We start from the raw sequence: 12,287 nt of genomic DNA, 5'->3' as shown, positions 1-12,287 counted from the left end.
TGGACCTGTCCATAAAGCCCCTAGGAGTAAAATTAAACTCACAGGAAACTTTACTTTTTTAGTTTTTTCTTTGATAATTTGATCAATTGCTGATTATTTTTCCTCCTGACAATGGCACTAAGGCAGCTGCAGTACTCTTAAGAAGAAGAAATTGGATCTTGGTGGTATCTGCAGTTCATTATTTTGTACCCCTCTTTTAACTAGTCTCTGGAATGTAGTGTCTATTCACTTCTGCCATTTTAGAGGACCACTGCTTGGAAATAACACCCCTACACATACACACCTCCTAATGGTCCTTATGTATCATATGCCATTGTTACACTTGTAACCTTGTTAGCTATATCGTTATATGAAATCTTTTATTTGACTGATGAAATCTTCTCCATCAGTCAGGACTACAAATGGTCAAGGTCTAAAATTTAACTTCTTAACAGAGGGCCCTTGAAGGTATTGTTCTGACAGCCATTTCTCCCTTCCAATGCTTGATATTCAGCTGGACCCTTTTATTCCTCTATTACTAAGACAGATTTTGAGCCCTGTAGTCAAGGAGGAAAGGCAACTTGTCAAAGAGAAGTTGACCTTGTTCTTTTAATCACAATGCTTTTTTCTATTTCTAACACTGATCCCTCTTCATCTTGGGAAATGGAGTACAAGCTCTTGATTTAGTTTTGATCTCCAAGTCTGGCCCTCTCCAACTTGGTGCCCTCCAGGTGTATTGGGATTTCTGCCCTCAAGATTCTCAATCATTTGGGAATGATAGTCAGTCTTTATTATGACCCGAGTTTATTGAGGTTGCAACCCAAATATGTCTGTAGGGTAGAGGGCTGGGGAAGTCTGCCCCAGTGTTTTATATTTTAGTATTTTCAGGGATCTGTATATAGGTAGCTATATATTTTACTTTACAAAGGACAGCCCTCTTCCCATTTGAAGGTATCTGAAGGGCTGCACAGCTCAATTTTAATTTAAAAATAAAAGAATCTTAAAAAGGAAGAACAGGAACTTTTATTAACTCTTAGCAAATTCTGGACAGTACAATCTCTGCATCATACCAAGAAATAGTTTTTTCTTTATAGTTTAAAGACAAATTAGCTACATTAATGGCTGGCTTTGCACTTCAGAATTAACCAGGTAAAATAGAGCTAGCATTACATCTGTGTAATATGCTTAGTTGGTAGTTTTGCCTTGATTTGCTTTTTGGAGCTCAGTATACTCTTTTATCTAACCAGTTGGTTACTTTGTAATTCAATGTACCGTGTGAACCCATAAATAGGTTAATTCAAAATCAAGTTAAACCTGTTGTTAGAACCTTGTATGCAAATCTATGCCTTTCTGTTTTGGAATTTTAGGTGATTGCGTAAGTGGTGATCCTTCCTAAACACTGAAGAGTTTTCTCCATGTCTTCTCATGGAGGCACATTTATTTAGCCAAGTTCGGTGGGCCTATTTGTCATATCATGTGGACAGAGTGCATCCTAGAACTTGCCCAGTATTCCTCTGCAGTTGTGCCTTGCTTGATTGAGATGGTTTATTACAATTGCTCAATCCAACAAGGCTCAAAGTGGCCTACAACAACAAAAACAACCAAGCTCAGAGAGCACCAAGAACTCCATAAAAACAATTCAACAAATGAGAAAGTTTTTATCAAAAAGAGAAACAGCACCCTGAGGAAAAGGTACAATATCCAATTCCTAGCAGGAGGATCCACTTCATCACTGATCTACAGTATTCCAAGGCAGATTTTAATGGCTTTCCAATAAACTAATAGGTTGGGAGCCAACCTAATCTTGGGATTATTGTAAAGCTCCTTATCAGAGAAGGCTATCTGCCTTTATTCATCTTTTCCTTGATCCTCTCATAACTGAGTAAGGAAGTTCAAGAGTTTCTGGAACAGTTCCAGAAAATATGTTTTTCCTGAGATGTCAATTCTCTGCAAGTAGGCTCAAATAATTTTAAGGCACTCAATATTGGAAAAGTTTGATTTAGAGAGGTGAACTATACTGATAATTTCTGTGATATGGCCTATTAATTGTGAAATTCTGTAAAGTCATGACTATAGCTGGAACTCTGACTCTTTATTTGCTGTGGAACAGAAACCTGATTCCAAGACATCCAAGATTCCTGTGACTTCTCTAGTCTGAAGGATACAATGGATGCCTTTCTATTTCTCCAGCATATGTGTAATTTCCTAACAATTTTATGTACATTGCAAGTTTTCAGTGACAAATTTAACCTCATAGACTCACCAAAACCAGGCTTCTTCATCTAGTATCATCCACATGTGTTTGACCAACTATGTTTTTCTAGCTAGCAGAGGATGACCACCAAAATTAGTCCAATACATTTGGAGGGCAATATCTTGGAAAAGGCTGGCCTAACTTCATAAAACCCACAGCTTCAGGTCAGTAAATCTGGTCCATTCCTACTGAATGCCCATGAGCTTCTCCAGCAGCAATAACCCTTATCTCAGTTTCTTTCCATATAATTATACACTGCTGCATATAAAGAAAGGAAATTAAATTGGCAAATGTAAAGGAGAAATATTAGCATATGCCAAGGATGGCTGATCCAATTATTACAGGCCATGTATTACTTGGGATTCATTCAAGATGGAATGGCTTTTTCATATTCTGAGTTGCAACCTTAGTAGCAATCTCCTAGATAATAATTATAAGCAGCAGTTACAGAAGTTTTTAAAACACATGCGCACACATGGGGTGAACTATGAAAGACAGTGGACACATGCATTATAATAATGATAAAAGAGAGGACCAATCTCTAATTACCTGTAGGGAGGTAACCTCTTTAATTATGCTGAGTAATGCCCACTTAGAAATTACTGAGCATCCTCAATATGGAATGATGGGAGGGAAACCCCTCCAATATTTTCCACATTAGAGATAATGCATAATTTGTTGGAAAATAAACTATACATACATTAATAAGCCATAAAAAAAATGCAACCCAAAACTAGTTAATATGCTTATATTGGCAGAGGCATTAGAAAGCAAAATATCTAGCTCTACATGCTGGTAATGATGTCCATATTTCTTTTCCATGCTTGAGTCATAACCTTTCTCTATCACAACATTTATTTAAATGATCAGTATTACTTAACTATGAAGAATTATTATCTAAGAATACTTTGAGATATTTATTTATTCAACTTATATAGCTGCTCATCTCATATACGTGGCTCTGGACAACTTACAATAGTGAAATAAATGTTGCTACTGATTTGCTTGTGTAGGGGGCTGAGCATTGTACAGCTTAATCAACACTACTCACCACTGCTCTTGGAACCAGCTCCTTCCTGCTACAGTTATGAAACTTTGTGCATATAAGAAATTTCTATTCTCAGGCAATAATGATTGTGGATTGCTGCCACATCTGCAGCAACCTTGCCTAAAATAACAGTGTCTTCAACCAGATTCCCCAAAGTTAAACATATTCTTTAGAGGAAATTTCTGTATACAGAGTGTTGGTGGCAAGCATGCCAAGCTGTATCTGGTAAACATACAAGATACCCACTTTGGTAACTTTTACTTTTTTGGTGATAGGGTGAGGATGCTCATGGTGGATCTCCTTTTCTATGTAAAACTGAGGCCTTTGGTTGCTGTCAATAGTTGAATACAGATTATCTGAGACTTGTCCTGAGCTATGAACTTCTTAAACCAATTGAAGACATGATTTTATTAGCCAAGAGATCTCTAAGCTAGCTCTGCACTATGCCTTAGTGTGCATCTGCTTCTTTTCTGAGTGTGGCCACACTAAAAAGAGTTGATGACTCTGTCTTGGTACTCTATGCTAAAAACTGGTCTGATTAGAATGGCAACTTCTAATCTGTTAACCATAATTTTAAATGAATCTTGTTTAAAAGACATGGTCAGAAAGCTTATAAACTGGCTATTATTGTCCTCTTGCACTTTTCTTCCTCCCTTGGATGGGCCTGGTTTTAAGCTTTGAAATCCAACTGCTAAAAGCATTTCCTGATGTAAACCGGTAGAGATCTGTAATGCTGCACTTCCTCTGGAAATCCACCAGATGGCTTTGGAGAACTCATGACTAAAACTGAAAACTTCCTAGAAAGAAAATAAACCCCAAAGGGGGAGAAAAACAGTCCATTTAGTAATGTTTAGATACAGAATGGCAAGATAAAGCACATGACTCTGTACATTTATAATCTATTTGTGATGTCTTAGATGTATTAAGAAGTTAGTGTCACATGGATCATAGTTAAGCCTAAGAAAATTCCACTTCAGCCTCTGTTTCATTCATGTTGCAGAAAACATCAATAAGAGTTGTAAAAAACATCTCACTTCACCTTCTACATGGTAACTGGTTGTTGCATGGGCACGGGTGACTACAGCAGTAACAGTTCAGCTGAATCTCATGTAATGAGCACATAACAGTAAACCTCAACAAATTGTACGGGGTCTACAGAAAAAAAAGTCTGATATTTTATTGGATGAAGTCTACCTGGTCTATGGAAGGTGCCACAAGACACTGTTGGGCTAGCATTTTAAATACTTAATACATTTTTAACACTTGTTTTTATCAGGAAGGCTCTACTATGCCTCCATTACTGATATTTGTGCAAACATGTGCAGGAAATGTAAAATGTTGAGTTCTACATCAAAAATAGCCCGCTTCAGAGAGTTTTCAATGGAGAAACTTGACTTTAGCTAGATTCACATATTAAGTAATAGTTTCAATTGACCAGGTTTATACAGTATGCTAAGCCATAAACTGTTGTTTACAAATCATTATACCCCAATAATTTGGGGTAGGTAAGTCATGTGCCCTGTCATTTTAAATACCGGACCAGAGTATGAGATGAACCTATCCAGAATGAGCAGTTTCTGAATGGTCCATTTAATGGCTGCCTTTGGTTATTCTGTTATTCATTCTTTTGGTTCTAGTTGCTTGTTGTGGTTTTATAATTACTTTTTAAAATGCTTCTGTCCAACTGTAAGCTACCAGGGTCTCTTTTATGAATTGGGTGGCCATATCAACGAATCAAACAAATATGTAGCCCCCAAAGAGGGCAGGGCTGAACTTTTCAGATCTGCTTTTCATTTTGGGGACCTGGGAAACTGAAAGGGCATTATGTATCAGTACATAATAAACCACAATAGCTGAATCCACATAATCCACTAGCCAAAATCAAGTATTCATGAGCTGTATGCAAGCCCAGCCTCTTGCCATAATACTAGCAGCACTATCAGTGGGTATGCAGGGCATTATGTATCAGTACCACCCAATTAGTATTGGTATCTCTCAAATTCCCAACCAATGTAATCAATGCTTGGTGATAAACAGAGGTGGAGCAAATAAGGAAAGTCCAGGGTAGTATGAATAGAAGCATTCTAGAAACAAATCAAGGGGAGGAGTGATCTTTTAGGTAACCTGGCCAACAGGCTGCTACAATAATCCAACTATGACATGAGGACATGAATTAAGAGCTTGGCTATCTTAGCAGTGATACTGATAGCACCGAACAAATTTACCTCAATAGTTTTATGTACATGACAGAATGAAGCCTTGAGGAATATTATATAAATAGCTGTAATGGAATGTGAGAATGACCTTGGAAGACGAAGGGAAGAGATGCAGTCTAGGGAACGACCAGACAAAAGAGGGAAGAGCCTGCAACTAAGTAACGGGCAGAGAAAGAAACTTAGAAAGGATCTGCCCTAACTTTCAGGTGGTAAAAAGAGATGGCAGGAGATTTGTACTTCAGACATACAAGCTTCTGTTAACATAGCCTTACAATAAAGTAGAATTAGTTCATCTTGTTGTGTTTCCTGTCTGGTCCACTTGGGAGGCTGACAATAGCTGCCAGTTCAAGGACCAATTACCTCCAAGCAGAAAATTGGTCCTGGCCAGGTTCACCATGCTATAAACTAGTACTATTAAGGTTTCAAAACTCTGGCTGGAATCACATTGTGTTGTTTTAATAATAGTTTAAATAAACCACAATAGCTGAATCCACATAATCCACAAGCCAAAATCAAGTATTCATGATGGCTTAGAGTTGTATGCAAGCCCAGCCTCTGGAAATGCCATAATTGTCAGTTTTGATAGGAATGTCATAGAAACTGGAACAAGTGATAAACTTCAGCTGTACTATTTCAAAATGCCTCTTGATGATTAGATTAGCATATGGGAACATTAGGCTATTCCTTATTCACAAAGGAATTCCAATTTCTTTGGTCAGAAAAACTTTCCTATGGGAAATTAAGGAATGCTATTATGCCATAATATGCTTTGCTTGGTCAGGGCTTAGTGTTGTGCAAATGATGGCACTGCAATTTATGAACTGTGAATTATGGGTTAGTGCTTATGTTTGCACAAAACACTATATTAGGATACCAAATTTTAGCTTAGTGTGTGCAAACTGAATCTGTGTAGTTTAAAGTTACATGTTCTGGGTGAATTTCCCAAATTAGTAAACTATGGCCTAGGATGTCATGCAGTCACATCCACTGGGTTGTGCAAAGCCAGCCAGTTATTTCATAAACCAGGCTTAAGTAAAGCTTAGGTTGCTGTCTAATATAATCCAGGTTTTAGAGAGAAAGCAAGACCATAGCAACCTCTGATCCTGATTGGCCAGGGTTCCAACCGTGAAGGTGAGTACATAACACCCCCATGGCTGATTTAACTATGGTTTAATCTATTAACTCTATTTTCCGAGTACCCACAACATACTTAACCACAAATTAACGCCCGGGACTTGCCTTCCATGACACACTAGGCTAAACTGCAGTCAGCAATCTTGTGATTTAAAGGGCAAACTTTGCCTGTAGCTTCGTCCGTGACAAGAGATCCAGTTATAAATATTGTAGGAGTCAAACGAAGGTTGCACAACCAGCAGCAGGATCAGAGGCAACGGCGGTGCGGCGACAGAACCTGGACGGGCTCCCGTGTTTTTCTTTCCCGCACGGATTGCTAGCCACGTGCCCCAGGTCTCGAGCACACGGATCTGCTGGGCACGTGCCCCGGGTCTCGAGGCCGGCACTTACGCAAGCTACCAGGCGGTTCGTTACCGCCTTTTCGTCCCTTTTGCCCTGGGGCTCAAGGAAGGCGGGAGGGGCAATGCCTTTTGCTGCTGCTGCTGCTGCTGCTACTGCCGCTGCTACTGCCGCCTGCCTACTCTTCCGTACTCTCGCAACGATGGGAGAAGCCGCTTCGTCTTCCCTCAAGATTCCCAGCAAAGAAGCAGCCTTGCCTGGCAGAAACCGGAGTCTTGTCCGTATTCTCGGTAGGCAGAAGGAGAAGGAAAATACTATTTAATCCTGTTGGTGTGAGACAGTTTCCTGCGCATGCGCTTTGAGGATGAGGGAAAACGATCAACGATCTTTCTGAAGCCTGAGGGCGTGCGCTTGCTTTCTTTCGTCTGAGCAGGGCTTGACGCATGCGCCTGAGTACGCCTTCCTGTAGCGAGGCTGCTCAAGGAAAGGAAAAGCAAGTCAGCCTGTTGCGCATGCTTACTCGTGCTTCTGGTCTTCTTCAGATCGAGTGTTGCGTTTTCGTTGTGTTTTTACTACCGTGCTATTATTTTGCCTTTGCGGTAAATGAGTTATTTATTTGTTCCGAGCTTTGGTTTAATATTATTGCTAAGGTTTTTTTTTTTTAATAGTCCATGTTTTTAATTTAATTGAAATTTCAAGTTTTTTCCTTTAGACAAAAACAGTGAGAAAAACACCTGGCCTGCTTTTAATACAAGTAACAGCTTCATGCGCAGAACTCAGCATGTAGAGATTTTAGCGGTCAATTTCAGCTCGTGATTTTGCTGTTAAAGACACGGGAATAAACTAGGAGCAAGTCTATTAGAAGGAAATTTTGTGTTCTCCAGTTGTGTGCCCAGCACTGTAGGGTTCCTGAAATACTACAGCTTATCTCGATTATATATAAAATGTATTATTTTGCTATTTTAAAAAAAACTACTGACAGTTTTCAGTTTTATTATTCCCTTTGTTTTTTGTACCTATAGCTGCATTCTTAATTATATTTCATATCTGTGTACAAACAACAGAACCTGGCTATACTAATGACATCTTGAAGTATTCCTGCTTCCATAATTAGGATTGCTAAAGCCAGCGTGGTACATGGATGTTAGGGAATTCAGTGAATTTTTAAGATACAACAAAGGATCTATGCTAGGATACATGAAGGCTGTATGAAGCCTGCAAAACGTATCAATTTATTTTTTTAATTTATTACATTTCTCATATTTTCTGTGAGAGGTTAAGGGAATATAGATGATTCTCCAGGGCATGTTTTATCCCCAGCAATCCTCTGAGTTCAAGTGGAAAATGGAAGTGAGCCCAGAGTCAGGCATGAGGCTTCATTCATGTAATCAACCTCCTTGGCCTATCCTTGGAATTAGTTGATTTCTGGACGAATATTAGTTTTATATCTGTATAAACTATTTATTTGTAATAACTAACAGATGAAGATAGCCTGTTCTTTAGGATATTTCTTTTTCTAAAGCTTTGTAAGCCATTTATTTATCATGTCTATGCATTTATGACTTGTGGTTGCCAAATTGGCTAGACTCACACTACACTACACTAACCTGGTTTTCTTAATTACGTGCTTTCAATCAACTACAGTTGGCTGGATTCACACACATTAAATTGTTGGCCACAATAGTAGTAATATCCCCGAAGAGCCTGCCAATAAGCCTCCGGGCACAAAAAAGGTCTGTTTAACCGGTTTATTTGGTACCAAAGTGGGGTCCCTCTCATAAGAGAGGGAAAGCCCATTTGTGCATGCAAAACTTTTTATACCTTGTCAGCCTGTTACCTATTGGTTACCTCCTTGCACAAGCATTCTGCAACTTTAGTTATATCAGTATTGACTTCCTTCTGACCAAATAAGGTCTTCCCTTACCTGAGGCGTGGAATTACATAATTGGTTGTTTTTACTTTGCTAATGGGCCCTTTGGTAACCTTTGGTCAAAGATGTCTTCTGCTGCCCTTACCGGTCTAATAACGTTCCAGAGAGCCTTTTCTACATTGCTGGCAGGTGCAGCGCTCACTTCCCATGTCGTTGCCCTCAAAATGCCCCCTTTGGTTCTGAGAAAGCTTGCTTTTGACTGAACCATCCTTCACCAAGATGTTCTGGTAGAATGCTTGCACCTGCCTAGGGACTAGACTATTAAGGGTGCTTAAGCACAGCGGGAACCATTGCATGAAGCAGCAAACCAGCATCCCAATGCAAACACGGCAAACATGATGAATGCCATCCCAATGACCAAATTTCGGAGCCAGGAGAGGTTGGGTAGCCATGAGGTGAGCCATGACCATGACCAGCCCCATTTGGGCTCCTCAGTATTTGCTGGGTTGTGATGGCTGCACAATGCCCCTAATCTGTCCTATCACTTGTATTTCTTTGGCGTTGTCTGGTATGTACAATACTGTGCAAAAGTTTTTGGCAGGTGTGAAAAAATGCTGTAAATTAAGAATGCTTTCAAAAATATATATTGTAATTGTTTATGTTTATCAGTTTACAAAATGCAAAGTGAACAAACAGAAGAAAAACCCAAATCAAATCAATGTGACTACCCTTTGGCTTCAAACCAGCATCGGTTCTTACACTTACACACTTTGTACACTTGCACAAAGTCAGGGATCTTGTAGGATTAGAGTTAGGTGTATGATTAACCAATTATACCAAGCAGCTGCTAATGATCATCAATTTCATATGTAGGTTGAAACACAGTCATTAACTGAAACAGAAACAGCTATGTAGGAGGCTTAGAACTGGGTGAGGAACAGCCAAACTCTGCTACTAAGGTGAGGTTATGGAAGATCCGCCAGAGCATCTGATCTCTGGTGGATGGCCCGATGGAAGGCCCATAAATGGGATGGCCCATTTCTTTGTACTCCTCCAGGTAGAATCACTTTTCCTTCCACTTCCCACCACCCCTTTAGCCCCCTTTTTGCTCCATTCCAGCTCCGGTACTGCCTTTCTTCCTTGTAAGTATAGGCTGGCGTATGTTGAGCCAGGTTCATCTCTTGTCGAGGTATTGGGGCAGGCAATGGACCCCTTCTTTAGCTGCCCTCTTCGCAGCTTCATCTGCCCTCCTGTTTCCTTTTGTTACCATTGTATCCTCCTTAGTGTGGGCCCTCACATGCACTACGGCTACTGCTTTAGGCTTATTAACTTCCTCCAAAAGCTTCAATACCTCCTCGGCATGTTTCATCTCCTTATTGTTAGCCAAGAGTAGTCTCCTCTCCTTCCACAACTCCATCCACTCATCAACCAATGAGCAACCCGACTCTCTAGTATGGCCATCACCGCATGAGGAACAATCACTCTCAGCAATTGCCCCAGCATCAGTTTCTCTGCCTCGTTAACCAGCAGTTAAGCTGTGGCCGCTGCTCTCAGGCAGGCCAACCGCGAGCCACCAGGTCCAGCTGTTTGCTAAAATATGCCACTGGCCTGTCTCACAACCCTACCCGTTGGGTTAGGACCCCTGCTGCCATCGCTTGCTGTTTGTGCATAAACAGCTGAATTTTTTTTGTCAGATCAGGGAGACCCAGGGCTAGCACTTTTCTCAATTCCTCTTTTATTTCCCTGAAGGCCTTTCTGCATTCCTTGGTCCACCTGAATTCCTCATAATCCCCTTCTTTTGTAGCTTCATACAAGGATTTAGCCAGTATCCCAAAATTAGGAATCCAAATCCTGCAAAACCCTCCCATTCCCAAGAACCCCCGCAACTGCTTTCTATCCTTAGGCCATTCTATCTGAAACACTGCCAGTGACCTTCCTTCCTTTATTTTCCTTTGCCCTTGTGACAGTTCGTATCCCAGGTACCTAACCTCCTTCTGGCAAATTTGGGCCTTTTTCTTTGAGATCTTATACCCATACCCTGCCAGAAAATTCAGGAACCCTACTGTGTTTCGGAGGCACTCCTCCTCGGCTGGGGACCCTAACAGTAGGTTGTCCACATATTGGAGTAAAATGGAGGAAGTTCCTGCCTCTGGCTGCCAATTCTCTAAGGCCTTAGCCAAAATGGTTCCAAAAATAGTGGGGCTATTTTTAAATCCCTGAGGCAGCACCACCCAAAACATTTGTGTCTTCCGCCTTCCCTTTTAAGTCTTCCCACTTGAAGGCAAACAAGGATTGGCTTTCTTTTTTAAAAATTTTTAAATTTTTAAATATTTTAATCAATAAACACATATACATACATACACACATAACTTGTTTCTGACTTCTATTACTTTTACATATATTATTAGTAATTACAATTATAAAATGAAATATTAAACGTGCACCCCACCCCCAGACCAATATTTTACTTAATCATTCCTCCTTCCAAAAATATAATAATTCTTGTGTAGGTGTACATCCTTTCCCTTTCAATAAAACAAATTCTATAAATATATTCCATATCTCTGCAAAGTCATTTCGACTTTGCAACCCCCTTCTAACTTTAATATTACATGCTAACTTATCATTGATTGCAACATCCCACACTTCTTTATACCATTCCTCTATTTGATAATCGCCTTGTGTTTTCCATTTTCTAGCTACCTGTATCATTAGACTTGCCACTGTCATTAAATTTGTAATTAAAACTTTAGTAGCTTGAGTGCATCTAACCTTATCATATATTGATAACAGTGCTATATCTGGACATACTTCCAAATTTATCCCAATTACCTCATTAATCTTTTTAAATACCTGTTGCCAAAACTTCTGTACCTGTTTACAATTCCACCACATATGGAGATAAGTACCCAACTCCTGACATCCCCTCCAACATGTTACTGAATATTTCCTATCTATTTGGTTTAATCTTACAGATGTCAGATACCAAATTGTTGTGTTAAGTCATATTCCCATACTCATTTGAGATAATCTTGCTGAACTTCAATTTCAAATAATATCTTATAGATTTCACTTGTTTCACCTTTAATAACTATATTGTCTTCTTTGTCTTCTCTCTCTAAAATCATCTTCTCAAATCTTGTGTAACCTCTACATTCTTTATTTTCATTTATCCACTCCCTAGTCCATTTCTCTAATTGTATAGTTAAGCCATGATATCTTTCTTCCCCTTACCACCTCTCTTATTCTATCTTTACTATTCATTTCTTTCGCCTAATCCTTTATTTGAAATATTTTCTTTTCCCTTAATTCCTTCTCCAATTTCCAGTGGAATGGAAATTGGGAAACATATTTTTTAATAAACTAAGAAATGACTGGATGGAGTCAAGAACCCCTTTTTAAAAACTATTTTAAGGATTTGGGCAAAATATAAAGAGAAATTAATGC

At 39.4% G+C, this 12,287-nt stretch overlaps 1 protein-coding gene and 1 long non-coding RNA gene across 3 annotated transcripts in view; one reads left to right on the top strand and one right to left on the bottom strand.

Annotated features, from left to right (window-relative positions):
* Positions 1–986: 986 nt before the first annotated feature.
* On the bottom strand, positions 987–7,008 carry LOC148214358 (uncharacterized). Its single transcript, XR_015798166.1, has 2 exons — positions 6,733–7,008; positions 987–4,074 (listed from the first exon to the last, which is right to left on the bottom strand). It is a non-coding gene; the product is annotated as an uncharacterized LOC148214358 (long non-coding RNA).
* MSRA (methionine sulfoxide reductase A) overlaps positions 7,007–12,287 on the top strand; it is a 252,621-nt gene continuing 247,340 nt past the window's right edge. Inside the window, exon 1 of one of the 2 annotated variants that reach the window (XM_088152314.1) lies at positions 7,007–7,260. In XM_088152314.1, the coding sequence (XP_088008440.1) occupies positions 7,095–7,260 (166 nt within the window). In that variant the 5' untranslated portion in view covers positions 7,007–7,094. The remainder of the gene's footprint in view (positions 7,261–12,287) is intronic. The other variant, XM_088152313.1, reaches the window with a different exon arrangement.

Source organism: Python bivittatus, unplaced genomic scaffold (genome assembly GCF_059951505.1).
Source record: "Python bivittatus isolate LINGU-HERP-01145 unplaced genomic scaffold, Pbiv_v1 ctg000690_np1212, whole genome shotgun sequence".
In the NCBI taxonomy this organism is placed as follows: Eukaryota; Metazoa; Chordata; class Lepidosauria; order Squamata; family Pythonidae; genus Python; species Python bivittatus.
This window is presented reverse-complemented; position numbering and strand designations above follow the sequence as displayed.